At 42.1% G+C, this 27933-nt stretch overlaps 1 protein-coding gene across 1 annotated transcript; it reads right to left on the bottom strand.

Moving 5' to 3' along the window:
- Positions 1-6386: 6386 nt before the first annotated feature.
- Positions 6387-11710, bottom strand: LOC103164703 (T-cell immunoglobulin and mucin domain-containing protein 4). Its single transcript, XM_007655299.3, has 3 exons — positions 11606-11710; positions 8210-8548; positions 6387-7067 (listed from the first exon to the last, which is right to left on the bottom strand). The coding sequence occupies exons 1-3, from the start codon at positions 11652-11654 to the stop codon at positions 7039-7041; spliced, it is 417 nt and encodes a 138-aa protein (XP_007653489.1). The 5' UTR covers positions 11655-11710; the 3' UTR covers positions 6387-7038.
- Between the last annotated feature and the right edge of the window lie 16223 nt (positions 11711-27933).

Below are 27933 nucleotides of genomic sequence, written 5' to 3'. Positions count from 1 at the left end.
GACCAGGGAGCAGAGAGACGGGGGCTTACCTAATCACCAGACCCACTCACCAAGGAGCTGAAGTCAGTTTCCCTTTTGTGGAACTTCACTGACGGTACAAATACATTCATTTAGATATACTTCTGACCTATAATTGAGCATACAAATTCTGTGTCATTTTGGTTAGAATGAGAGTATTCAACCTTGGTTCAAGAACCAATGCCCTATTTATAACTTAAAAGGCAGTGTGGTCTAGTGGGAAGAGCACAGGACTGGAAGCCAGGAGTCTCTGGTATTAAGCCCTTGGTTTTGCCACTGGCCTGTTGTGTAACCTGACCCAAATGATTTAAAGTCCCTGATCTCAGTTTCCTCATCTGTAAAATGGAGATAAGAGAGATTGTGAGTTCCATGTGTTTGATTGATATTCTGGTATCTAATCTAATGCTTATCACAAAGTGCCTAATGAATGTCATAATTATTATTACGACAGTTGGATAAAATGTTCCAATTTACAATGTTTTGACAACAGTTTTCAGCAACCAACCTTCATTCAGCAACCTTCATTTCTGAGCCACTAAATTTTACTGAATCCAATTATTTGGATAGTAGCAACAGAAGTCACGATATCTATTAAGTATTTACTGTTTGCAGAGCACTGAACTAAGCACTGGGAAAGAATATACAGGTGGAAATTAAACCCAGTACCTGGCCATCAAGGGCTCACAGTCTGAAATTATAAGCAGAGAGAAGGGATTAATGACAGACACATAAGAAAAAAGAAGCATTAAAACCCCAAAACAACCTGAAAGGCAAGGATAAATGTACAAAACTAAAAACAAGTCGAGCAGAATTTCAGCCTCCCTATGACTGCTCTTCTCCTTCCTGCTGGGGTGGAACATGGCAGGTCAAGAAGGAGGTACCTGGATGATGCTGGAGGGTTGTTGGTGGAGCGGAGGTGCAGGGGGACCAGAGAGGTGTTCCTGGGGAGGTAGCATGTTCATTCGTGCATTCATTCAATAGTATTTATTGAGTGCTTACTATATGCAGAGCACTGTCCCAAGCTCTTGGAATAACTAATGGCATTTGTTAAGTGCTTACTATGTGCAAAGCACTGTTCTAAGCACTGGGGAGGATACATGGTGATCAGGTTGTCCCCTGTGGGGCTCACAGTCTTAATCCCCATTTCACAGATGGGTAACTGAGGCACAGAGAAGTTAAGTGACTTGCCCAAAATCACACAGCTGACAAGTGGCTGAGTCGGCATTTGAACCCATGACCTCTGACTCCCAAGCCCGTGCTCTTTCCACTGAGCCAAACTGCTTCTCAATTCGGCAACAGATAGAGACAATCCCTGCTCAATAACGGGCTGACAGTCTAAACGGGGGAGACAGACAGCAAAGCAAAACAGAACAAAACAAAACTAAACATCATCAAGATAAATAGAATCCTAGAGCTTTGCACATCATTAACAAAATACATAAGATAATAAATAATATATACAAATATGCACAGTGCTGAGGGGAGGGGAAGGGAGAAGAGCAGAGGGCGGGAGGGGGGGAAATGGAGAGGGGAGGGGAAACAGAGGGAAAGGGGGGGCTCAGTCTGGGAAAGCCTCCTGAAGGAGGTGAGCTCTCAGTAGGGCTTTGAAGAGGGGGAGAGAGTTATTTTGGCAGACGAGAGGAGGGAGGGCATTCCAGGACAGTGGTAGGTCGTGGGCCAGGGGTCAACGGCGGGATAGGTGTGAATGGGGTACAGTGAGGAGGTGAGTGGCAGAGGAGAGGAGTGTATGGGGTGGGCAGTAGAAAGAGAGAAGGGAGGTGAGGTAGGAGGGGATATGGTGATGGAGAGCTTTGAAGCCAAGAGTGAGGAGTTTTTGTTTCATGCAAAGGTTGATAAGCAACCACTGGAGGTTTTTGAGGAGGGGAGTGACATGCCCAGAGCGTCTCTGAGGAAGATGATCCAGGCAGTAGAATTTCGAATAGACTGGAGTGGGGAGAGACAGGAGGAAGGGAGATCAGAGAGGAAATTCAATCAGTGGGGAATGTCCATTCAATGGGGAAAATATACTCTGTAGGAGTCCACTTTATTCAGGAAAACTAAAAATTAAAAAAACACTGAGAATTCTGGGTGGGTCAGACAAGAAAATTTCATTTTTTTTTCTTTAAAATGGCATTTGCTAAGCACCGGCTATGTGTTCTAAGTGCTGTTCTAAGTGCTGGGGTAGACACAAATCAATCAAGTCAGGCACAGTCCCCGTCCCACATGGAGCTCACAGTCTAAGTCTAAGGAGGGAGAAAAGGTATTGAATCCTCATTTTTACAGTTGAGGAAATTGAGGCATTGAAAAATTAAATGACTTGGCTAAGGTTTACACAGCAGGCAAGTTGTGGGAGCTGGGATTAGATCCCAGGTCTTCTGACTCCCAGGCCTGTGCTCTTTCCCTTGGGCGTGCTACTTCCCACTTGCGGAAAGTGAATGAGCCTTCGTAGATGGACTTGAGGAAACAAATCTCTACATGACCAGTACTAGGTTTTACACTAAAAGTCACCTCAAAGAAAAAAGCTTGGCTTTGAAGAGCTGCAGTGTCAACCATAGTTTACACCTGGGCTGAATTGAAGTGACCGCTTTTTCATTTTGGGTAGAGAGGTTTTTCCTCTCATCCCTCACTCTACACCTAAAGTCTGTGGAGTGGGGTGGAGAGGGGAGGGGGAGGTTTTCTGTCCACAAGGCAGTTTTCGGAAAGCTGCAATAGTTACCTGAAAAGAAGTTATAGTTGTCGACCAAAAATAACATCTCTTTCAATTTTAGAATTAGATTCTGACAAAAACATGTTATTCTCTACATTGTTGTTGCAGTTGAAGCAAATAAAGGGAGAAGATATCAAATACCAAGTTAAAGAGGTAAAAGAATATCAAATCTAAAATGAACCCATATTTCATCCCACAGAATGATATTTTGATCCATTTAAAATAATTCAAGAGTTCTGGCCACACAGGGTAAATCAATACTATTTTAAATCAAGGATTCTGAACATCCACCCCAGCATGTCTAGTTCCATTTTCACCAAACAGAAGGGCTGTGACATTGGGGATTTTGGTGAGCTCTAAGTTTGAGGACACCGCTTTAATTATGAATATTCTTCATTTTCACACACTCAGATTTGGGGATCCATTTGGCATTGGCCCCTAGCAGGTGCTCTTAAGCTTGACTGGTATTTAAAAATATATCTGACAAAGCCCAAAGTGGATAATGATAAATTTTGGACCTCCCAAACCATCTGTCCTTGAATAAACTCAGAGATCATTTCAAAACTCAGTTTGAGTTTACTTAAAATTTCAAACACAACTAAGAATGTAGACATGGCATTGCTAATTCCATAAGCTTATAAATACCTTTCCCCAGAAGAAAAGGGCATCAAACCAGAGAATCAGGTGGACCATTTGAAAATTTTCACCTTTCGGCCCTTGGTCACTTGCCATGAATGCGATCTCAGACTGGCTATAGGATCTTTATTTATGCTTTTGGAATAGTGGTGAGGGAGAATCTTTCACTGTGTGTTTCTGTTCTGTCAAAGGACTGGGGAAATTCAGAGTTCTATTTCTGTGTGTTTAATGCAGTTTTTTTAATGATCTTGAAAACAAATATGATGTACATTTTCAGTCTTTGGTCTACCTTTTTTTCTAAATCTTCCCTCTGGTTTCTGAACTATGTGCTGACCAGAGACACTGCATTGGTATATTTGCAGAGTTTCTTGCTCCAAAACAAGTCTGATCCCTTTGCACCTGCAGCGTTCTGCTCTTTTGTTTATCACAATATCATTCAGAAACCTCTTGGCAGCAGTACACATTGGAAACTCCATTATTTGCATTTACAATTTTGAGGATTGCATAGTCCTGCCTGAGAGAGCCAATTAAGCAATCATTGGTATTTATTCAGCACTTATTCTGTGCAGAGTCCTACACTAAGCACTTGAGAGAGTACATCAGACTCAGTAGACATGATCCCAGCCCTCAAATAGCCTACAACCTAGTTGGGTAGACAGACATTATAATGAGTTACAGATAGGGAAAGCAAGGGGGTAGAAAAATATGTAAATATGCGCTATTGAGGGGAGGATGGAGTGAATACCACAAATGCTTGGAAGTATGGATTTAAGTGCATGGGTGATGCAGAGGGGAGGAAAATAGGGTAGGGGGATTAGTCAGGTGGAGATGTGGTTTTAGTAGGGCTTCAAAAATGAGAAGGTAAGATAAGGAGTTCAGTTTTGGACATGTTGCATTTGAGATGTCTGCAGAACATCTAGAGTTGACCTGAGAGCAGGAGGAAATGTGAGATTGCAGAGAAGAAAAGCAGTCAGAGCTGGAGAAATTTGGGAGACATCAATGTAGAGGTGGTGGATGAGCTCCCTAGGGGAGCAGACGTTAATGGAGGTAGGATGGAGCTAAGAACTGAGCTTTGAGGGATCTTCTAGCATTGCATTTTCTGATACAATGAAAGGTGAGAAAAAGCCTTCTTTGGCAATTCCACTGATCTGTCCTCAGTCTTGAAAGTAATTCTCAGATTCAGATTCCCATCCAAATCTAAGATTCTCAGATTCCCAGATCCCTTCTGCATCACCGTTTCATTTAGCTTTGAACCCTTTATTCACCCCTCTTAGCCCTACATCACTTCCGTACATATCCATAATTTAATTATTTATATTAATGTCTGTCTCCTCATGTAGACTGTAAACTCACTGTGGGTAGGAAATGTGTCAACTAATTCTGTTAGATTGTACTCTCCCAAGCGCTTAGAACAGTACTCTGCACACAGTAAGCTATTAACAAATACGGTTGATCGATTCATTCAAAGATTGCGATGGCAGCAGTAGGATGAAACTGGCCAACCTGGGTGACCAGAAAATTCCGGTTATGTAGACAGTCTTAGTCCAGATGCGGTCTGGCTCAGAGCAACCTCTTACTAGCTCTGAGCTTGAAACCAACAAAGGGTGGCTCAGGGGTGGTTAAGACAGCAAAGGATGAAAACACAGGTATTTCTACTCCTCAAATTCCACCTCTGCCATCAGATCAACTCCTTTCCATAGAAAATTACATTGTAATCACAAACTGGCTCATCTCTAAGTGACTTCAGTTGAAGAAGAGATCAGCAGATTGAACTGCCCCTTGCCATTAAAAATAATACCACCAGCAAATATGAAAGAGATGAATTACCTGATTAAAGTTGAGGAATCCTATTTCACCTATAACTCGTCTAAATGTTTTCACGTGGATGAACAACTCACTGTTGTTTAAAAAGGTAAATCCCCAAAAGACAAATTCCCAATATTAAAATAATCAGAGGAAATGGTTTAGGTTTCAAAAACACTAATGAGGACAAGAAATGGAGGAAGCAGCATGGCCGAGAGGAGAGAGCACAAACCTGGGAGTCAGAGGACCTGGGCTCCAATCCCAGCTCTCCCAACTGCTTGCTGTGTATCCTTGGGGAAGTCACTTAACTTCTCTGTGCCTCAGTTTCCTCTTCTGTAAAATGTGAATTCAATAGCTGTTCTCCCTCCTACTTAGACTATAAGGATAGGGACTGAGTTCAACCTGATTAGCTTGTATCCACCCCAGTGCTCTTCACAAGAGCTCTTCAGCTCTTTCTGCTGATGTAAAGTTGATTCCTGTATTTTGATTCACAGGGATTGTGTCCATCTGTTGCCGAATTGTAAGTGCTTAGTACAGTGCTCTGCACACAGTAAGTGCTCAATAAATATGACTGAATAAGATATAAAGAGATTCATTGATTTTCCCAAGACAACCCTGCAAACCAAACAATCCCCAGTGATTCCAGTGTTTTCTTTGTTTTTAGAAAGACTCACGGGTGTTAGAGAGTGCTAGAAAATGCTTGAATCAACCAATCCGTGTATGTTTTGAGCATTTACCCTGTGCAGAGCATTGTACGAAGAGCCTGGGAGAGTACAACAGAGTTGGTAGACATGATCTCTGCTCTCAAGGAGTTTACAATCTATAAGATGCTAGAAAATACTAGAAGATACTTTCTATAATAATGTTGGCATTTGTTAAGCACTTACTATGTACCAAGCACTGTTCTAAGCGCTGGGGTAGACATAGGGGAATCAGGTTGTCCCACGTGGGGCTCACAGTCTTAATCCCCATTTTACAGATGAGGGAACTGAGGCACAGAGAAGTTAAGTGACTTGCCCACAGTCACACAGCCGACAAATGGCAGAGCTGGGATTCGAACTCATGAGCCTTGACTCCAAAGCCCGTGCTCTTTCCACTGAGCCACGCTGCTTCTATACTAGTAGTGGTCTTTAGTGGGGACAAAGAGAAAGAAGAGGGATTTGAGAAACAGCCATATTAGCGCCGGTGGGTCGATATCACAAAGTCACAATGAGGAAAATACTCAGAAGCAGTGAAAAGCAGCTTTATTTTTGTCACATATCAAGGAAGAGTGCTACACCTGTTGTGTTCCCAATAGATAAGGATGAACCTTTTGTAACTACTGGAGAATGCACACCAATCCACCCATCTACATAAACCCTCCCTCATTCCCGTTGGTTGTCTCTGTCCCAGCTGGGGATCCATTGGTCCTCCTGCCATCTGTGTCTTTCTGAGGTTGGTTGGTCGGATTGTGTTGTCCCCACGCCCGATCCTCTCCTCCAGTCAGTTGGGTGATGTATGATCCCTCATTCCGGCCTCTGTGCCTTGACATGGTTACACCTTTGTTGCCGCCATAAGTTTTAAGCAAACCTTGTTCCCCTGCCACCGGTCCCTTATGTTATAAATAAGGGATTCACCATTATGTAGAGCCTGGAAAGACTAGGTGTCCAAGCACTAACTCCCCATAAAGTATAGCCTAAAGTTAAAAACTACGCAGCATACCACAGCATACAATTGCAAAGCATTGTTAGTGCATACCCCTGCATTCCTTCATATTTTATTGTTGTTGTTTCTCTAGGTTTCCCTCTCACTCAGAACAACATTACCAGCCTCTTAAGTACATACCCCAACAGAAATTTAAAGAAACAACACTGACTGAAGGTGGAAGGGAAGACTCACACCAAAGAGGCCTCCACAAGAGAACCTGGGAATAGACAAGGGCAGAAACAGCAAGTTAATCTTTGCTAATTAACATGCTCAGTACTATTTTCTGCTATAACATATGTTTACATTTCATGTTTTGGGTACAACACAATGAAAGAATCAGGGGGAGAATTATTTCCACAGCACAAGTCTATTCTGGAGAAAAGTGATTCACAGATTGGTGCAGGAAGATTGGTTGTAGCTTGCCTCTGTTCAGGCCTAAAAGTGATATGTAACCTGCAGTTCTTTGGGTTCCTTTGCCTTACGCTAATTTACATTATTTAACACATTGAATTAACAATGAGTAGATGCAGTGGTAGTCTTCTCTGTTGCATTAGGAGCTAAATCAATCAAAGAACATGTAAATCAAGGGCAAATGAAAACACCAAGGAATTCAACAGTGATTCAAGGAATCTAGGAATGATACATTCTTAATGCCACCGCCTGCTTCTGGGCACATGGAGGCCTAACCTACCTGGACTTTGGTTTGGCTATTCTTTTCTTAAAGGCTTCCAGACTCTTATGCACTGCAGCTACTAAGGCATTTTGGTTGCTGCATCTCCCAGCAAGAAACTGCCTCTTGTAAAAATTAGCTAATGTCAGGCCCAGCAGCAGTTTCTAGAGTTTGTTAACCTGGCAAGGAACCCCTCCAGAAGTCCTGATTCCAACTCCATTGGCAGTTTTGGAACACAAAATTAGAATTTAATTAAATGAAACAAAGTTAATAAATTGGTACAATTCATTCAGTCATATTTATTGAGCACCTGTGCAGAGCACTGTACTAAGCACTTTGGGAGAATATAATATAACGATAAAGAGACACAATCCCTGCCAACACTGAGCTTACAGTCTATCAGGGAGGCTCTCCCACTAAATTCCCTATTTGGCAAAGATTCTGACATTGTGTTCATAAAAAAAGTTGTATTCACTTGTCCCTGATTAAAAATAGCCTAGTTATTTCCTTAATTCCACTACACTTGGAAGGAGAGATAATCTACAAGATCAACCAACTGGAAACAAGTGGCAAACTGGGTAGCATTTTTTAATTGATTTTCCACAGCTCCTTAAGAAGTCTTCCTTCTCCAAAATACCACAATTGGAGTATTACAGGGCTCTCCTCCAGATGAAGAACATTCCACTCACCTTTTCTTATTTGCAGATTCACATTATTTTTTATGTCATTGAACCATCCAGGAACTACTATCCGGCAGCAGTACACACCACTATCATCTTCATTGGCATCCATGATCGTGAGGGTCACGTTCCCTTGACTGAGAGGACTGTTGAGTTGGTATTTGGATGACTTCCTAGAGGTCACCTTCCACCCATCAGTTTGGAGAATTTGATCACCGCAATTAAAAAGAGAGCATCTGCCCCTCCCCCAGCATACTTCTCTTCTGCCATCCTGTCTTCCGTAGGAGCAGGGTAATTGTACAGACTGGCCCACTACACCTTGCACTAGTTTCTCAGATGCGGCACAAACTGCAGAAAGATGAGAGAAAATCAGGAGAAGCACTTCAGTTCCATAATGATGCTAAATCGGGACCTTAAAACTGTTTTAAGATTCCAACCTGTTGAGCAGCCCCACTTGCAAGAGATTTAAAAAAAAAAATTCCTCTTTTCTATTTACCAACTTCTTAATGCATTTAGGGCTGGAAAATGGCACTGATGGTTATGGAAGCCACATCTATAAAAATAACAATAATGATAATAGTAGATGAGTAGTTCCCATAATCATATTATTATTGTTATTATTACTTTGGGATTTGTTAGCACTAACTATGTGCCAAGCACTGTATTAAGAGCTGGAGTAGAATCAAGATAATCAGGTCCCACAGTCTACGAAGGAGAGAGAATGGGTATTGAATCCCCATTTTACAGATGAGGAACCGAGGCATAGAGGAGTGACTTTCTCAAGGTCAAACAGTAGGTACATGGCAGAGCCAGAATTGGAACCCAGGTCCTCTGACTCCCAGACCGATGCTCTTTTCTCTAGACAACACTTCTTCTCACTCTGAAAGCCTTAAACTGTTAGCCCTGTGTAGGACAGGGACTGTATCCAGTCTGATTACCTTGTATCAATCCCCAGAGTTTATTGCAGTGCTTAGCATCCAGTAAGTAGTTAACAAACATCATTATGACTAGTATTGTTATCTGTTACTTTTTAAATTATTTTTATATTTTTAATGATTTTTATACTGGCCTCTTTCCAGACTACCGCTCCCCCACCCCCACACGACTTCTATCACTCAGCATTTCAAGTCAGCTTAGTTTAGTCTGGTGTCAGAAAGGTGGTCTTGGGAACCGCTGGGCTCATTAGTTAGACAGTTTGCCTCTCCTGATGTACAAAGGGAACTAGGAAAATGGATCTTCCCTCTCCCTGTCCCCAGCCCGGCACTATTTCAGAAGGATTCTCTACTTGCTGACCCAAGTATGTTCTTGAGAATCACATGACTGGTTTAAGCAAGCAATCTTATCTTCATTTCTGAATTTGAGGGCTGAGGGGCTTCCTTCTCCCTTATCTCCCCTCTCCCAGTCATTCGAACTTGAAAGGTCTGTCCAGTCAGCAACATTTTTAGTTGCTGGATTTTTCCCTCTGATTCATGAAATCTCTCAAAACTATCTATTTCCTAGTGGGCTATCAGCAGCCACTGGAAACTAAAGAGGCACAGTCCTAATGTGATCAGATATTTTGCTTTTGGTGAGATGGTTAAGCGTTTTGGGATTCCACCCCAAATGAATGAGTTGAAAACCAAATACATGTTGATCTTCAACCAATAAAAAGATTGAGGTACAAGTATGATCTTCACTTGCCCCATTATCCCAGAGCCCCATTATCCTAGAGAAATAGAGAATCCAGGCAATTTATCTGGATGGCATCAGTAATGCAATCAGGATTTTACATTGCTTTAATACTAGAGAACCAGATTCTCTGCTTCCTAGGATAGAGTCAGGAAGTATCTTTTTTCCCCTTCCGTGGGTGTAAATGAAGGTATTACTTAAACTTGATTCTATTCATCCTCTCCAAAATTAAGAATAAAATTGGTAGTAAAAGCTGGCTTGGCCCACATACAACTGGAAGCATCCAGCTGATATATTTTTGCAAGAAAAGAAATATTTATTTGAAAGCTGAACTCTCCATACCATCAGTGGCATCTAGAAACAAAGGTTTCTTTTGGAAATATTCCATTACAAGCATTAGGGCCATGGGTGGACTTGGACCATTCGAAGATGAAAGAAGTCTGAGGCCCTTCTTCAGCCAACTCAGCAGGTGCTGCTTTCTCCAACAGGGTTGAAAGAGCCCGTTGATCATTCATTCATTCATTCATTCATTCATTCAATAGTATTTATTAAGCGCTTACTATGAGCAGAGCACTGTACTTAGCACTTGGAATGTACAAATTGGTAACAGATAGAGACAGTCCCTGCCCTTTGATGGGCTTACAGTCTGATCGAAATCCACATTTTGCTGCTGTAAAAAAGCAGGCCCCAAAACACCTGGTCCTCAAATGAAATGGGAATATATAAAGCCTTTTTACAAGTGAAAAAGTGTTTGCTCTTTACCTGCTCCCCACCAATAATAAACACCCTTTCCAAATTTAAAAGATGTCTTGTCATATTTATTGAAATAATTTCTTCTTGATAACTAGATCGCCTATGAAACAAAGCTTTACTTTGGCAGGAGAGTTTGTGTATTCTAATGAAGCTTGGAGCTATGCCATTAAGAGATACTCTCTCGTCAGGGTTATCCATAATGGAAGGTTCTAAGTCAAAGCATCAGACAACGTTGATTCACCTGTGCTGGGCAGCAGGGGCATAGGAAAGAGTCAAAGGTGGATGATCAAGTGATAAAAGACAGTGACAGAGACTAAAGTTTTTCCTGCACAGAAGAAGGCAATGGTAAAGCACTCTTGTATTCTTTACCAAGAAAACTCCCTGGAAAAAAAACCACAGAGTCACTAAGAATCATAAATGATTGGGCAGCATCTAAGAAGAATGATAACTAGATGAGGAAATGACTGGATGGCATTTAAGAAGAAGCATGATAACTAGATGAGAATTCCAATCTGAAAATGTATGTAGAATGTGCAGACACATAGAATGTGCAGACACTTCTTGATGCATCAGCTATTTCTGGAAATATAAATTATGAAAGAGAAATGTCACGCCAGAAAATTACCCACTTAAAAAAAAAAAGATTAATTGAAGAACAGTAAGGTGATAGTAATTTTGACCCTCTAAAATGTTCCATTGATTCTGGCTATGGTAACAGTGACTGCCAAGATATCTTCTCCTTTCAGTTCAATTTAGCTCACAGTTTATTTCTCCTGGTAGAACAGGACCTCTGATGTTACTAAAATCAAATACTTTCAGCAAATCACAAAGGGAACAGCTTGGATGACTGACAGCAGAGAGCCAGGGAAGAGCCAATGTCCCCAAAACACCTTGTGTTTGGCTTTATATTTCAGCAGCCTATCCTTCCTAACACTACCAATCACAGTCTACAGAGTTGGATCTGTAAAATCTCTGAACACTTACCTGTGGAGACCTGCCCCACGATCCACAGAAGCATCACCAACTTGTACATTTTGTCTGGTCTCAGTTGGCATATGTCAGAAGTTCCCAAATCAATTTCTTATACACATCTGTAGTGCTGACTGAGCTGGACTTGTCAGTTTCATTTCTCTAACTTTTACTTTTTTTTTTGCCCCCCATTCCCCCCCCATTCCCCCCCCCCCCCGCCAATGAAATTTAGTGATTTTTAATTACCCTGTTGAAATTTGCTGAACTTAACTTTCCTCTATGGGGATTTTTTCTGTTGTTTCCTTTTTCATTTGTGAGCCTAACAATAATAAACACATTTGTATCAAAAAATATCAGCTGTGGTGGCAACCTCATACTATCTACTCTCTAACCCATTAATTTTCATTGACTAAATGGTTTTTATAATGTGATTTTCTTATAACAGTGTTCTTTAGGAACACAACCCGCCTGATATAAGAGAATCGTTGGTACTTGTCATATATCAATTAAGCAAGCAGTGGTAATTATTGAGCACTTACTTCATGTAGAGCACTGAGCTAAGCGCTTGGGAAAGTACAGTACAATAGTGTTGGTAGACACAATCCTCGCCCAAGGAGCTTACATTCTAGAGGGAGAGACAGACTTAAAACAAATTACAGGCAGAGGAAATAGTGGAGTAGAAGATATGTACATTAAGTGTCACAGGAATGGGGTGAATATCAGAGTGTTCAAGGGTACATAGCCCAGTGCATGTATGACATAATGAGTGGGTAGAGGAAATGAGGGCTTAGTCTGTGAAGGACTCTTGGAAAAGATATATTTTTATGAAGGTTTTGAAAGTGAGGAGCTTGGTGAACTGCATATATAAGCAGCATGATCTAATGGATAAGGATCAGGCCTGGGAGCCAAAAGGAACTGGGTTCTAATCCCATCTCCACCACTTGTCTGCTGTGTGACCTTGGGCAAGTCACTTAACTTCTCTGTGCCTCAGTTCCATCATCTGTAAAATGGGGATTAAGACTTTGAGCACTACCTGGGACAATAACTGTGTCCAACCTGATAATTTTCTATATACGCCAGTGCTTAGAACAGTGACTGGCACATAGTAAGCACTTAACAAATAACATTTAATAAATATATATAAGCGGGAAGGAGTTCCAGGCCAGAGGGAGGATGTGGGCAAGGGGTTGGGGTGGTGAGTTAGATTGAGATGGAGGTATAGAGAATAAACTGGTGTTAGAGTGAAGTGAATGAGTTGGTAATAGGAGATCAGTGGGGTAAACTAGGTAGGAGAGAGATGACTAAGTTGCCTTAAAAGTCGATAGTAAGGAGTTTCTGTTTGATCCGGAGGTGGTTGGGCAACCACTGGAGGTTTTCGTGGCATGAGAAGATATGAACTGAATGTATTACAAAAAAATGATGAAGGCAGCAGAGTGAAGTATGTACTGCAGATGGGTAGAGACAGGAGGCAGGGAAATCAGTGAGGAAGCTGATGCAGAAGTCAAGGAGGAATATACCTAGTGCTTGGATCGGCATGGTGGTGGTTTGGATGGAGAGGAAAGGGTGGATTATAGAAATATTGTAAGGTAGAGCCAACAGAATTTTGTGACATACTGAATTTGTAGACTGAGTGAGAGAGGTGAGTCAAGGATAAAGCCAAGGTTACAGATTTGTGAAACAGGGAGGATGGTGGTGTTCTCTATAGTGTAAGGAAATTCACAAGGAGGGCCAAGTTTGGATGGGAAGATGAGGAGTCCTGTTTTGGACATGTTAAAAAATTTGAAGTGTCAGCAGTACATTCAAGTAAACATGTTCTGAAGGCAGGAGAAAATATGAGACCGCAGAAATGAAAGAGAGGTCAGGGCTGGAGAATCAGACGGGGGCCTCATCTACATAGAGATGGTAATAGAAACCTTGGGAGCAAATTTGTTCTCCAAGGGAATGGGTGTAGATGGAAAATATAAGGGGATTCAGAACTGAGGCTTATGGGTTCCCCACAGTTAAAGGGAGAGAGGCAGAGAAGGAGCCCAAAGGAGACTGAGAAGGAGCTGCCAGAGAGTTTGGAGGAGAGGCAGTGAAGTCAAGGGTAGATAATGTTTCCAAGAGAAGGGACTAGTACACAGTGTTGAAGGCAGCCGAAAGGTAGAGGATGGAGAAGAGGCTATTGGACTTGCAAATAAGAGTTCATTGGTGACCTTAGAGAGGGCTGTTTCAGTGGAGTGAAGTGGTGGAAGCCAGATTACAGGGGTTCAAGGAGAGAGTTGGAGGAGAGGAATTGGGGGCAGTGAGTATAGCCAACTCGCTTAAGAAGTTTGGGGAGGAATGGTATACATAAGTTAATGCAGGATAAGTACTAAATAAAGTAATGGTGAGATGTGGGGAATAAATATTCTATTTCTAGGAGATTATAAAAGGGAACACCAAGCTCTGCATGACAGAATGGGTATTTTTCTGAAAATTTCGAGGCAGGTTTTTCATTTGACAGGGGCTGTAAAGGAAACTATGCTCTGAAGAAATTGCAGAATTCTGAGGAGGATTCTGCTAGATAATTCATTCAATCATATTTATTGAGCACTTACTGTGTGCAGAGCAATAATCCCCCCAGATACACTGCAATCACTCAATAACAGCTCTGCTTCTTTCTGAATTTAGAAACTCCTTACCATCCGCTTTAAAACACTCATCACCCCCCTCCTACTTTACCTATCCAATTTCCTACAACCCAACCTGCAAACTTCACTCCTCTAATGACACTGTCCCTTGATCTCATCTATCTCTCTGCCAATCTCTTGCCCATGTTCTGCCTCTGGCCTGGAACCCCTTCCCTTTTCCTTTCTGACAATCACTCTTCCCACCATCAAAGCTTTATTGAAGACATATCTTCTCCAAGAGGCCTTCCCCGACTAGGTCCTCATTTCCTCTTAACCCACTCTTCTGCATAGTCCTTGCACTTGGATTTGCACCCTTTATTCACCCCCTCTCTCAGCCCCACAGCACTTATTTACACATTCATAATGCGTTTATTTATATTAACATAATTCTCACCCTCTGGACTGACTAAAAGCTCGTTGTGGACAGGGAACACATCTACCAACTCCGTTATGTTGTACTCTCCAAGTGCTTAGTATAGTGCTATGCACACAGCTTTCAATAAATAGGACTGATTGCTTAGAAGGTGAGCTCTTGATTGGATGGTTCTTCATGTTTTGGCACATTGAACAAACAAGAACATGTATATTTCCAGGCAGTATACTACAACTGTTTGGAATGCCAGAGATATCATTCACAGAGTTCGTCAGAGATGCCAGAAAGATCATTCAGAGGGTTCAGCAAAGATGACACAGAAGATCACTCAAGGAGCTATTTGCTCCTCTAAATCATTTATAGAGAGCTTTTATGACTCCTTCTGAGCTCTGTGGGAAAATCATCTTCCTTTGAATCCGAATCTTAATCTAAGGGCATGGTAGGGAAGATATCTGATTACACAGTAAACTATAGCAGGACATCTTGTTTCATCCAAACTGTGTGCCACTGGCATGTAGCATAAAACCTAAATAATAATAATAATAATAATAATGTTGGTATTTGTTAAGCGCTTACTATGTGCAGAGCACTGTTCTAAGCGCTGGGGTAGACACAGGGGAATCAGGTTGTCCCACGTGGGGCTCACAGTCTTAATCCCCATTTTACAGATGAGGGAACTGAGGCACAGAGAAGTTAAGTGACTTGCCCACAGTCACACAGCTGACAAGTGGCAGAGCTGGGATTCGAACTCATGAGCCCTGACTCCAAAGCCCATGCTCTTTCCACTGCGCCACACTGCTTCTCAAGCAAGAGCACTCCAACCAAGTTTGAACTGTGAAGTCTAGCAGCCAAACAATGACAATATAGAGGAGACAGCCCTGTTTGAGCCAGTTTTTAACGAAAATTACCACTGACTTACCAGTCTTTTGGACTGGGTTATAGAAAACCCATGGACTCCTTCTGGTTGATCCCGAGCACTGTTGGCCTTTAGGTAAACTGGACACTCTCTTACTGGAAGTAACGGGTACACATTATGTTACGAGAATACACAGGTTAAGCCTTACAAGATAATGACTTCCTGTGTAATTTTTGGGGAAATCCACTGGACCAGAGCTTTTCACGTAGGGAACCCTGGGACCACCCCCTTGCTCCAGGTTCATCATGTTCCTCTCCCAGATCCCTGTGAAAATGGAGTCACTTCCAAGCCAGAAGGAAGGGACTGGCAGAAGGAGGAAGGCTGAGTGTTTGGAATAAAATATGATGTAAAAGGGACAAATGTAGTGTCCTCACTGGAAATGTAGTGTCCTCACTGGACAGGGGACAGACCAGCTGAAGCTTGTTCTCTAGACTTTAACCTTGTTGTGGGCAGGAAATGTGTGTGATATAATGTTGAGTTGTAGGCTGGCCTAGTGGATAGAACATAGGTCTGGGAGTCAGAAGGAACTGGGTTCTAATCCCATCTCCACCGCTTGAATGCTGAGTGACCTTGGGCAAGTCACTTCACTTCTCTGTGCCTCAGTTCCTTCATAGGGATTAAGACTGTGAGCACTTTGTGGGACAGGGACTGTGTCCAACCTGAATATATTGTATCTACCCCAGCGCTTAAAACAGTGTCAGGCATTTAAAAATCACTTAACAAATACCACAATTATTATTATTAATATTATACTTAGTATTTAGTGCTTAGTACAGTGCTCTGCACACAGTAAATGCTCAATAAATATGATTGTTTGATTGATTGATCAATTGAAAATCAAGCCACTGGACGTAAAAGCAAGACAAGTAGGACCTGAAATCCAGGGTAGTGTGGCTTAGTGGGTAGAGTATGGGCCTGGGAGTATGAAGGACCTGGCTTCTTACCCCAGTTCCACCACTTGTCTGCTGTGTGACCTTGAGCAATCCACTTCACTTTTCTGTGCCTCAATTACCTCGTCTGAAAATGGGGATTAAAACCATGAGCCCCAAGTGGTACATAGGTGCTAACCTTCTCACTGTGCCTCAGTCTCTTCTGTCTTGCCTCAATCTCTCCTGTCCCTTTGCTGACCCCTGGCCCATGTCTTACCTCTGGCCTGGAATGCCCTCCCTCCTCAAATACACCAAACAATCACTTTGCCCCCAGCTTCAAAGCCCTACTGAAGGCATACCTCCTCCAAGAGGCCTTCTCAGACTAAACCCACTTTTCCTCAGCTCCCCATCCCTTCCGCATCACCTCGACTCACTCCCTTTGCTCTTCCCCCCCTTTCCCCACCCCACAGCACTTATGTATATTCTATTTATTTCTATTAATGCCTGTTTACTTGTTTTTATGTCTGTCTCCCCCCTCTGACTCTAAGCCCGTTGTGTGCAGGAATTGTCTCTCTTTATTTCTGTATTGCACTTTCCAAGTACTTAGTACAGTGCTCCGCGCACAGTAAGTGCTCAATAATACAACTGAATGAATGAATGAATGAATTACAGGGATTGTGTCCAACCTGATTTGCTTGTATCCACCCCCACACTTAGCACAATGCCTGGCACATAGTAAGCACTTAGCCAGTCATATTTCTTAAGTGCTTACAATTCATTCACTAACATTTATTGAGAACTCACTGTGTGCAAAACACTGTACTAAGCACTTGGGAGAGTACAATATAACAACAAATAGACACATTCCTGCCCACAACAAACTCAGAGTCTAGAAGGAGAGATGAAGCATTAATATAAATAAATAAGTAAATAAATTACAGATAAATACATATGTGCTGAGGGAATGGGAGAGAAGATGAATGATCGAATAAGAGTGGTGCAGAAGGGAGAGGGAGAAGAGGAAAGGAGGGCTTAGTCAGGGAATGCTTCTTGAAGAGGTGCAGAACACTGTACATGAACTATGTGGATGAACTGAATACTGAACAATGAACTATGTGCAGAACATTTTACCAAGCACTTGGAAAAGTACAGTATAACAGTCTAGAGGGCAAGACTGGCATTAATATAGGTAAATAAATTACAGATATGTACATAAGTGCTGTGGGCGGGGGGTTGGGATGAATAAAGGGAGAAAGGGTGATGCAGAAGAGGAATAGGAGAAGAGGAAAAGAGGGATTAGTCAGGGGAAGTCTCTTGGAGAAGATGTGCCTTCAGTAAGGCTTTGAAGGTGGGGAGAGTAATTGTCTGCCAGATATAAGGAGTGAGAGTTTTCCAGGCCAGAGGCAGGACATGGGTGAGAGATTAGTAGCAAGATAAATGAGAAAGTTAGCATTAGACAAGTGAAGCATGCAGGCTGGGTTGTAGCAAGAGAATAGTGAGATGAGATAGTAGGGGGCTAGGTGACTGAGTGCTTTAAAGCTAATGGTGAGGAGTTTTTGTTTGGTGCGGAAGTGGATGGGCAACCACTGGAGGTCCTTGAGAAGTAGGGAAACATGACCTGAACTTTTCAGTAGAAAAATATCTGAGTTGCAGAATGAAGAATGGACTGGAGTGGGGAGAGACAGGAGGCTGGGATGTCAGCAAGGAGGCTGATTCAGTAAACAAAGCAGGATAGGATGAGTGATTAGATTAACATGGTTGCACTTTGGATGGAGAGGAAAGGAGAGATTTTCATGATGCTTTGATGCTTCGTGAGGGGATTTAGTGATGGATTAATATGTAGGTTGAATGAGAGAGAAGAGTCAATGATAATGCTTAACAAATACCACAGTTATTATTAACTTTACCTACAAGGGAGGTGTGTTACAATTGACTTGAATCAAATCATCTTCCATCCTATCCAAAGACGATTCAGCTGATGTGTGTGGGTGAGGCTGGAATATCCCCTCACCCCTATATTCTCGCCTCATTTCCTTTAATTACTGGCTATGGTATAGTTTTCAGGGCCTGCCATTCTGCCTCCTGTGTCACTGGGTGATGAGTTGGCTGAAATTGCAACCCCACTTTTTTGATAGCCACAACTGCCTGATACTCAAGTCAACAATAGCCCAGATAAGAGAAAATCAAATGGAGCCAATTGTAGTCGCTAAGTAGAAGAAACAAAGATTGAAAGTAACAAGGACTGAGTTGGCTTTCTGTAGGAACAGAAGCAGCAATGCTAAGCTATCAAATAGAATAGAGGAAATAGGTCATAGGTGGGATAGAGCCAGGGCTGGTCCTAATACTCATCATAACATTACTCTCACCCCGGAGATCACATTTCCCCTTTGAATAAACATGGGGAGAGTAGAAATAATCTCAGTATAACTCTACCATGCCTTTGAAATGTCAGAAGCTCTTATCATGTGAAATTCAGTCGTATTTATAGAGCACTTACAGTGTGCAGAGCACTTTACTAAGCACTTGGAAAGCACAATTCAGCAAATCAGCATATGTGGAATGAAACTGAGTTATGGACAAAAACTTAGGGGCCTCGCCATTCTCCCCAAGAATCACCCTGGAGGTTTCGAACTGTCCTGCCATAGCAGAGCTGAGAAAGACCAAAGCTTCAGAGCAGCATGTGGCCTTGACCATCCCACACTGCCTGCCCTCTGGCTCATGCTGCTTGGAAAAAGAACCATCCTCTGATCCACTTTATTATTAATAATAATAATAATGACATTTGTTAAGTGCTTACTCTGTGCCAGGTGCTTTTCTAAACACTGGGGAGGATATAAGAAAATCAGATTGAGCACAGTCCCTGTCCCACATGGGGCTCACAGCCTTAATCCCCATTTTACAGATGAGGTAGCTGAGGCACAGAGAAGTTAAGTGACTTGCCCAAGATCACACAGCAGATGTGACAGAGCCAGATTAGAACCTAGGTCCTTTTGACCTCCAGGCTCATGCTCTCTTCGCTGGACCAAGCTGTTTCCCTACTTCATCTTGGGTAGGGTCTGAATTGCTTTGTCAAAGCAGGGCAGGGGGCGAGGTTGAATTGTTGGGGAGGCTGGGGTGGTTGTGACTACTTGACTATAAACCTCCATGTGTGAATGGCATCACAGATCGCTCCAATAACTACACTACTCTGGGTTTTTATTGTGTTTTGCCCACTGCCAACCCCTCAGCCCTCCCTTTAGAGATTCTGAACCCACTGAGGGCCAGAGACAAAGTCTTATTCCTACTTCATTGTATTCTAGCCCACTGATGTGCACTCAGTTAAATGCTTAGTGAATGAATGAACTATTTTTATAATTGCAATACTAATAATTATGGTTTCTGTAAGCTTCACTGTGGGCAGAGATCACATCTACAACTCTGTTGTACTGTACTTTGCCAGGCACTTAGTAGAGTGCTCTGCACACTGTAAGTGCTCAGTAAATACCATGGAGTGAGTGAGTGCTTATTATGTGCCAAGCCCTTGGGTAAATGCAAGATAATGTTATCAGACACAATCCCTCTACCATATGAGATTCACAATCTACGGGAGAGAGACAATAGGTATTTCATTCCCATTTTACTAATAAAGAAAATGAGGCACAGAGAATTAATCAATCAATCAGTGATATTTATTGAGTGCTTACTGCACGCAGAGCCTGGTACCAAGCATTTGAGGGAATACAATACAATAATAATGATAGTATTTGTTAAGTGTTTACTATGTGCCAAGCACTGTTCTAAGCACTAGGGTAGATACAAGGTAATCATGTTGTCTCGGGTGGGGCTCACAGTCCCCATTTTCAGATGAGGGAGCTGAGGCCCAGAGAAGTTAAGTGACTTGCCCGAGGTCACACAGCAGACAAGTGGCAGAAGTGGGATTAGAATCCACAGCCTCTGACTCCGAAGCCAATGCTCTTTCCACTAAACCACGTTGCTTCTCTAGTTGATCGCCACATTCCCTATCCACAGTAAGCTTACAGGCTAGGGAAGTTATGTAACTTTCACAGGCAAGTGGCAGAGTCAGAATAAGAACCCAGCTCTCCTGACCCCAATTCCTGTGCTCTATCACCTAGTCCACATTGGTATTCAGAATTCTGTGCACTGTAGATACTCATTTGAGAGGTTAGGTAGGTATCATTTACCATCCCAATAGGATATCTGTAGGAAGGTAAGGGAATAGATCATGTTCCATTTGAACTCTGTGTCCAGAGGAAGAAGTCACTCTTTAGAGCAGGCAAATTAACACTGATGCAGTGAATCATTTAGTTTCTAAAAAACTGCTCTTTCCAAATAAAACTAAAGGAGAGCTAGTCCTTCGGCAGTGCTATTAATCTGATAGAAGAGGGTAAGTGGGAATGCGATCCAGACTTCTTTAGGTTTTTGCTGAAGGTAGGTGCAATGAAGTTCAGCTTCAAAAATGTGGCCAGTTAGGGATTTAACTAAGAAAACCAGAGCAGACTCATCTGATCGTTGCATGACAGTCAGAAAGGGGATCAGATGCTTTGGGAACATGGCCAAACTGGAGGTCTAATTCCAAAACAGCCCCTACTAAACAGATAGCAAATTCAACAGTATTACCTCCACCAAGACTTTCCCACTTAATTCCCAATATCTTAAGTCAAACAAACTCATCAATTATCACTAGCCCTCATGAACTTACTTATGTCCATCTCCATTATTTTTGAATATTGTCACATTTAATTATTTATCATATTTACTATATTTGCGACTAAGCACCTCGTGAGCAGGAAATGTTCCACTTCTTTGTTTTACACAGCCAAAGCCCTAGCAGTGCTGCTTATTGGATAGAGCACAGGCCTGAAAATCAGAAGGACCTGGGTTCTAATCTGAACTCTGGCACTTCCCTGCTGTGTGGCATTAGGCAAGTCACTTCACTTCTCTGTGCCTCAGTTACCTCATCTATAAAATGGGGACTGTGAACCTATGTGGGACATTCACTATGTCCAAACTGATTAGCTTGTATCTACCCCAGTGTTTCCTCCCTCAGGGTCGCATATCACTACTATAGGAGGGAGAGTCAAACAGAGGCATACTCATTCCATTCCTAACTTGGGCAGTGGCTAGTGAGTGGAAGGCAATCTGCTACAAGTCAAAACTCACCTGTGCTGGGCAGCAGCGGTCTGGGAGAGAGTCCAGGGCAGAGACTTGTCTACTGTGCAGAAGAAGGCAATGGTAAACCACTTCCGTATTTTTACCAAGAAAACTCTACACATATGCTGCCACAACGACTGCAGATGGAAGTGGGGTGTTCTGGGAGAAAAGTGTCTAATGGGTCACTATGGGTCAGATACGACTCGACAGCATAAGACAATAACAATAACAACCCCAGTGTTTAGTAGGCCGGGCACATAATAAGTGCTTAACAAATGCCATAAAAAAAAAATCTAAAGTAAGAGATCAGCAAGTATTAATACTAGAAAAGACATGTGGCTAGGTATTCATGAAACAGAGGATACTGTTGGTTACCAACCAGCATTTTCAGCCCCGTCTACAAATATGGATACAATTTCATCATCAGTGGAGACAACTTTCATATGAGCCAGAAAGAATTCACTTCTCCTAGAAGTGACTGAAGTTTAGATTTCCACATTTACCTACATATCTGTTTTTCCTTTCTCTTTTGTGTGTCTGCCCCACTAGACTGTAAGTTCCACGAGGGTAAAGATTGTGTTTTCTAACTCTACTGTGTTATCCCAAGCAGTTTATAAAGTGCTTTTCCTACAGCATGTGCTCAATCAATGCAATTGTTAGATTGACAAAGGAACTCCACTAGAGTTAGTTTTATGTAGCTCAGTAGGAAGGTGAGTCAGATGCATTACTCATTATCATTAGCATTATCACTAATAGTAATAATATCGATAATCATGGTATTCGCAAGTTTTTACTATGTGACAAGTACTAAGCTAATCCCTGGAGTATTTACAAGTTACTCTCATCATATCCCAACTGGATTACTGCATCAGCCTCCTTTCTGATCTCCCATCCTCCTGTCTCTCCCCACTTCAGTCTATACTTCACTCTGATGCCCAGATTTTCTTTCTACAGCTGCACTCTGGGCCTGTCACTCCCCTCCTCAAAAATCTCCAGTGGTTGCCTATCAACCTTTGCATGAAGCAAAAACTCCTCACTATTGGCTTCACAGCTCCCCATCAACTTGCCCCCTTTTACCTCACCTCCCTCCTCTCTGTGTACATCCCAACCGGCACACTCCGCTCCTCTGCCTCTAATCTCCTCACTGTGCCTTGTTCTCCCCTGTAGCACCGATAACCCCTGGCCCACATCCTACCTCTGGCTTGGAATGCCCTCCATCCTCACATCCGCCAAACTAGCTCTCTTCCCATCTTTAAAGCCCTACTGAGACCTCACCTCCTCCAGAAGGCCTTCCCAGACTGAGCCCCCCCCTTTTTCCTCTGCTCTTCCTCCCCTCCCCATTGCCCCTACTCCCTTCCTCTGCTCTACCCCCTTCCCCTCCCCACAGCACTTGTGTATATTTGTACATATTTATTACTCTATTTTATTAATGATGTGTACATATCTATAATTTTATTTAGCTGTTTTGATGGTATTGATGGCTGTCTACTTGTTTTGTTGTCTGTCTCCCTCTTATAAACTGTGAGCCCATTGTTGGGTAGGGATTGTCTCTATCTGTGGCCAAATTGTACTTTCCAAGCGCTTAGTACAGTGTTGTACACACAGTAAGCGCTCAATCAATACAAGTGAATAAATGAATGAGTGAGCAAGTTAAGCAGATTGGACAAAGATCATGTCTTACGTGGGCTCACAGTGTAAAAGGGAGAAAGAAGAAGTATTAAATTTCTATTTTGCAGATGAGGAAAGTTCAGATGCTCCTAGAGAAATAAAAACTGGCCCTTTGATAGCAACCCCCTTGAACATGAATGGCTGCAATATAAAATTTTATTTCTGACTTCTATGATGTTTATCCCATCTACCTTAATTTTTGTCTGTCAATTTTGCTATCAGAGGTACTGAAATAATTCACATGAAATGTCCTAAAAGGAAAACTAAAGTAAATGGAAATAAAATAATGTTATTAAACTTTATTTAAAGATGAAGAAATTGAGATTGGAGTAGTGGAGAAATTTGCCCATCAAGCAAGTCAACCAAGTGACCTTTTAAAGGATGTTCCTTATCTTGAAACTTTTTTGGGGGGAAGGTAAATGGCAAAAACAAATCCAGTTCACATCCTCTCTTCTGTAAAAGAGGAACTTAGGAGTGGAAATATGACCTGAAATATCCAGCTTCCTTAAGCACTGGCCAAATAGAATGCTACTCTAGGAGTTTCACTTCTCCTCTCCCTCTCTTTATTCTTCACTGGAAAACTTTTAAGATTAGAGACTCCAGCTGATATTATGTTAGATAGCAGCTTGGAAATGTTTACAGCCATTTGTAAGCTAGTTATTGGCAGGGAATGGGTCTGCTAATTCTCTTGAATTGTACTTTCCCGAGGACTTAGTACAGTGAAATAACAAGATGGCTGGATTAATATCATTTCACTTCCAAACAGCCTATCCATACATGCTTGCAATGTCTCTTTGGCTCTGGACATTTTCATCCAACCGTAAGCTCATGTGGGCAGGGACTGTGTCTGTTTATTGTTATATTGTACTCTCCCAAGTGCTTAATGCATTGCTTTGCACACAGTAAGGGCTCAATAAATATGATTGAATTAATAAAGTCACTGAACTTCTGTGTGCCTCAGTTTCCTATCTGTAAAATAAGGATTCAAACTCTCTTCTCCCTCCTACTTAGACTGTGAGCCCCTCATAAGCATTTAACAAAATTACAGTAATAAAAGGTACTGATTTGCCCCATTCCCCTCTAGCCCCACCCGCTGTTGACAAGTGGGTAGGGGCAAAAACCGTGACTACTGTCTTTGGGTCCAGAAATATTTTCAGTTGCCCCAAAATCACCATACCATGTGTGGAAAATTAGTTTTGAACTGTTTATGGCTCTGCAGGAAGTGTCTAGACTCACAGTAATGCTCATTTAGCTCTAAGAATTACACTATCAGTGCTGAAATTTAATAAAGCAAAAGCTCGAATATGTGAATTTATGCAGTTACCCCAAAAAGTCTAAGTCAGCTTTCTAGGCCGAAGTAGAATATGAGAAACCAACAGTTACAGTCCCATATGTCAGGCTTACAGTCTCTAGACTGTAAGCTTGTTGTGGACAGGGAGTATGTCTGTTTATTGTCATATTGTACTATCCCAAATGCTTAGTACAGTGTTCTGTGTACCGTAAGTGTTCAGTAAATATGATTGAATGAATGAACGAAAACAGTTATGCAAGTTTTCAAGAATGACATCATCAGAATTACTAGAGGTGTTTGGTTTTTAAAGACTGCACAAGTAAACATTTATTGATCGTCTCCTCCATGTGATGCACTATGCTAGGCACTTGGCAAGTACAGAATAAGTAAGTGACTCATTCCCTGTTCACCAGGAACTTATAGCCTTATGGGGGAGACAAATATAAGTAACGGGAGATTTTAAGAGTTCTAATAAGTGAGGGACATGTTGCTTTATTTCCCCCTTTATCCTTTATCTCTGCATTGTCTTTACTTTTGTTCATTCCAGTGTTAAAAATATCAGGTCTTTGCCACTAAATAACCTAACCTTTGGACAAAAATCTTGGGATTTTCCATTTATCTTCTATACCATGGCTGTTGGTGGCCATCACCTTTGCACAAAGTCATAGAGCCCAAATCAGTACACCCTCACCTCCTCAACTCTCACCATATATCTGTATTCCCCACAGAAGGGTAAATGACTCAAATAAAAGAGAGAAGGGGAGAAACATTCCAATAATAAGCAAGAGCAGCATGATAGTGTATGATATTTCTCCACCCACGTACAGCTCCACCTAAGCAGCCCCACTTCCTTCCAAGTAAAGAAGGTTTAATCTGGTTGGAGAGGAAATGATAGGAAGTTAATGGAGCGAGGCTCTGTAGTTTTCTGCTCAGGAGTGCATGCTGCTAGCACCATCCTGTGGTTAAATGAGAGAAGCAAGCATGTGTGTTTTGTCTTCTGGGGCTATTTCAAACAGAGAGAGCAATACGATCCAGTAAATGCCCAAGGGTTAAAGTCTTGGGTAACCACTGTTGGATCGGGTTGTTAACCCCTCAGGTCCTATGGGATGAATCCATTCATTCGATCATATTTATTGAACCCTTACTGTGTGCAGAGCACTGTACTACACACCTGGGAGAGTACAGTATTAGAATTAACAGACACCTTCCTCATACACAACGAATTTACACCCTAGAGGACCTGAAGCTGGGTGAAATACCCCTGGACAGGAAGGGTTAGGAGGTGAGATTCCCCTTTAAATAATGTCGAACCCCCAGTTTACAACCAGTTGTGAAAATTCATCCCCCTCTCTACAGTAAGTCCAAGGACAATGTTGGTCAAGGCACTGGACTCAACTGGGTGTGGTCAGAACTCTTGTCCTCAGGCCACTGTTCAGGAAATTTTGTCCATCAATCAGAAATCCCCTCCAAGTGTCATCATAGGTTGTAAGTGTTTTGAGGACAGGGACCGTGTCTACTAACCCAAATTTACTCCCCCCAAATGCTTAGTACAGCGCTCTGCAAAGAGTGACAGCTCAATAAATATTCTTGATCCATTGATTTGGAATACAAGAAGCATGTAATAAATACCGCAGTTCTCCAGGAAACATCAAACAACACAGAGAGAGGCCCTTACATTCTAATAACCACAGAACACCTCGAGGGAAACTGAAAGGCATACCTTCAGATGCAGGAATTTTTTTTCCACTTTAGTGTGATCCTTTAAATCAGTGGTATTTAGTGAGTGCATACTGTGTGCAAAGCACTGGACTGAGCACTTACCTCAGGGGTGCATCACTTTGCCAGAAAAGAGGAAGTGAAGGCACAAGGATGGTGCCAGAAGGAAGTTACCCAAAATACTGGGACTACATGTTCCATGCAAGGTCTTGGAACTGCAAGATGAATTCCGGGGAGAGCAAGAACTGGCTCAGCCCCCGCATAAGTCCTGGTATCCAAACCCCCAGGGTTGCACTTCCCCGCTCCTTCCATACATCTCAGGTGAGTGAAGGATCTACTTAGAGTCTGTATTCCCAGGATATGCACAACTCTCAAATCCATAGAACAGTTTGCCCAAACGTCACCCTCCCTTTCATCATTCATTCATTCTTTCATTCAATTATATTTATTGAGCGCTTACTGTGTGCAAAGCACTGTACTAATAATAATTCTGGTATCTGTTAAGCACTTATTATGTGCCAGGCACTGTACTAAGTGCTGGGGCACTGTACTCAGTGCTGGGAGTGCTTGGGGGAGTACAATCTAACAATAGGTGAAAAAGGGTTGGGAGTAAGAAGATGCAGAAGAGAAGGAGGGTAGAGGAAGGGTTAGTCTCTTAATACTATGACTAATTGTGGTATTTGGCCCCTCTTCTAGACGCTAAGCTCTCTTTGGGCAGGGGATGTGCCTGTCAACTCTGTTGTATTAGTACAGTGCTCTGCAATAAAAATAAGATAATAAGATTTGATCATATTATATCTACTAAGCATTAGTATAGTGTTCTGCACAGTCATCACTCAATCAATCAATCAATTGTATTTATTGAGCACTTACTGTATACAGTGCACTGTACTACAAGTTTGTAGGCTGGGAATGTGTCTGTTATGTTGTACTAATTCATTAAGGAAGCAACGTGGCTTAGTGGAAAGAGCACAGGCTTGGGAGTCAGAGGATGTGGGTTCTAATCTCAGCTCTGCCACTTGACTGCTCTGTGACCTTGGGCAAGCCATTTAACTTCCCTGTGCTTCAGTTACCTCATCTGTAAAATGGGGATTAAGACTGAACTCCCATGGGGGATAACCTGATTAGCTAGTATCTACGCCAGTGCTTAGAACAGTGCTTAACACATAGTACATGCTTAACAAATACCATAGTTATTATTATTATTCTTCCAAGTGCTTAGTACAGTGCTTGGCACACAGTAAGCGCCCAATAAATACGAATGACTGACTAAGTGTTTGGGAGAGAACAATATAACAATATAACAGAGTTGGTAGACAAGTTCCCTGCCTACAATGAGCTGATAATTAATGATTACTTACAAAGTGCCAAACACTGTACTAAGTGCTGGGGAAGTAATAGGACAGTCAGATCAGACACAGTCCCTGTTCCGCCTGGGGCTTCCTGAGAAGCAGCAACCTACCGGCAAATTATTAGAGGATAATCCATTTATTGAGACATTTGGGACACCTTAACAAAGTTTTCTTTAATGAGGATTAGAGAAAAACTGAATCATGGTTCAAAATTAGTCATTATATACCATTCATTATTTACTGTACATGAACAGCTGCCACCCTGACCAAGATGAGCTGCATACCAATACCCTCTCCATTGTAGAAACACCACTGAGCCATAAACTGCCTTTGTTATAATGAACAATTAAATGCAG

Source organism: Ornithorhynchus anatinus, chromosome X1, assembly GCF_004115215.2.
Source record: "Ornithorhynchus anatinus isolate Pmale09 chromosome X1, mOrnAna1.pri.v4, whole genome shotgun sequence".
NCBI classification, from domain to species: Eukaryota; Metazoa; Chordata; class Mammalia; order Monotremata; family Ornithorhynchidae; genus Ornithorhynchus; species Ornithorhynchus anatinus.
The sequence above is the reverse complement of the archived record's forward strand: the minus strand, read 5'-3'. Positions and strand labels throughout refer to the sequence as shown.

What these genes read in the sequence shown, in the direction of transcription:
- LOC103164703 (XM_007655299.3), bottom strand. Translation starts at nt 11,654, where the DNA reads ATGTACAAGTTGGTGATGCTTCTGTGGATCGTGGGGCAGGTCTCCACA. An exon ending in CGTGGGGCAGGTCTCCACAG is followed by an intron (nt 8,549 to 11,605) that starts GTAAGTGTTCAG and finishes ATCTTTCTGCAG; the next exon opens with TTTGTGCCGCATCTGAGAAA. An exon ending in GAATCTGCAAATAAGAAAAG is followed by an intron (nt 7,068 to 8,209) that starts GTGAGTGGAATG and finishes GTCTATTCCCAG; the next exon opens with GTTCTCTTGTGGAGGCCTCT.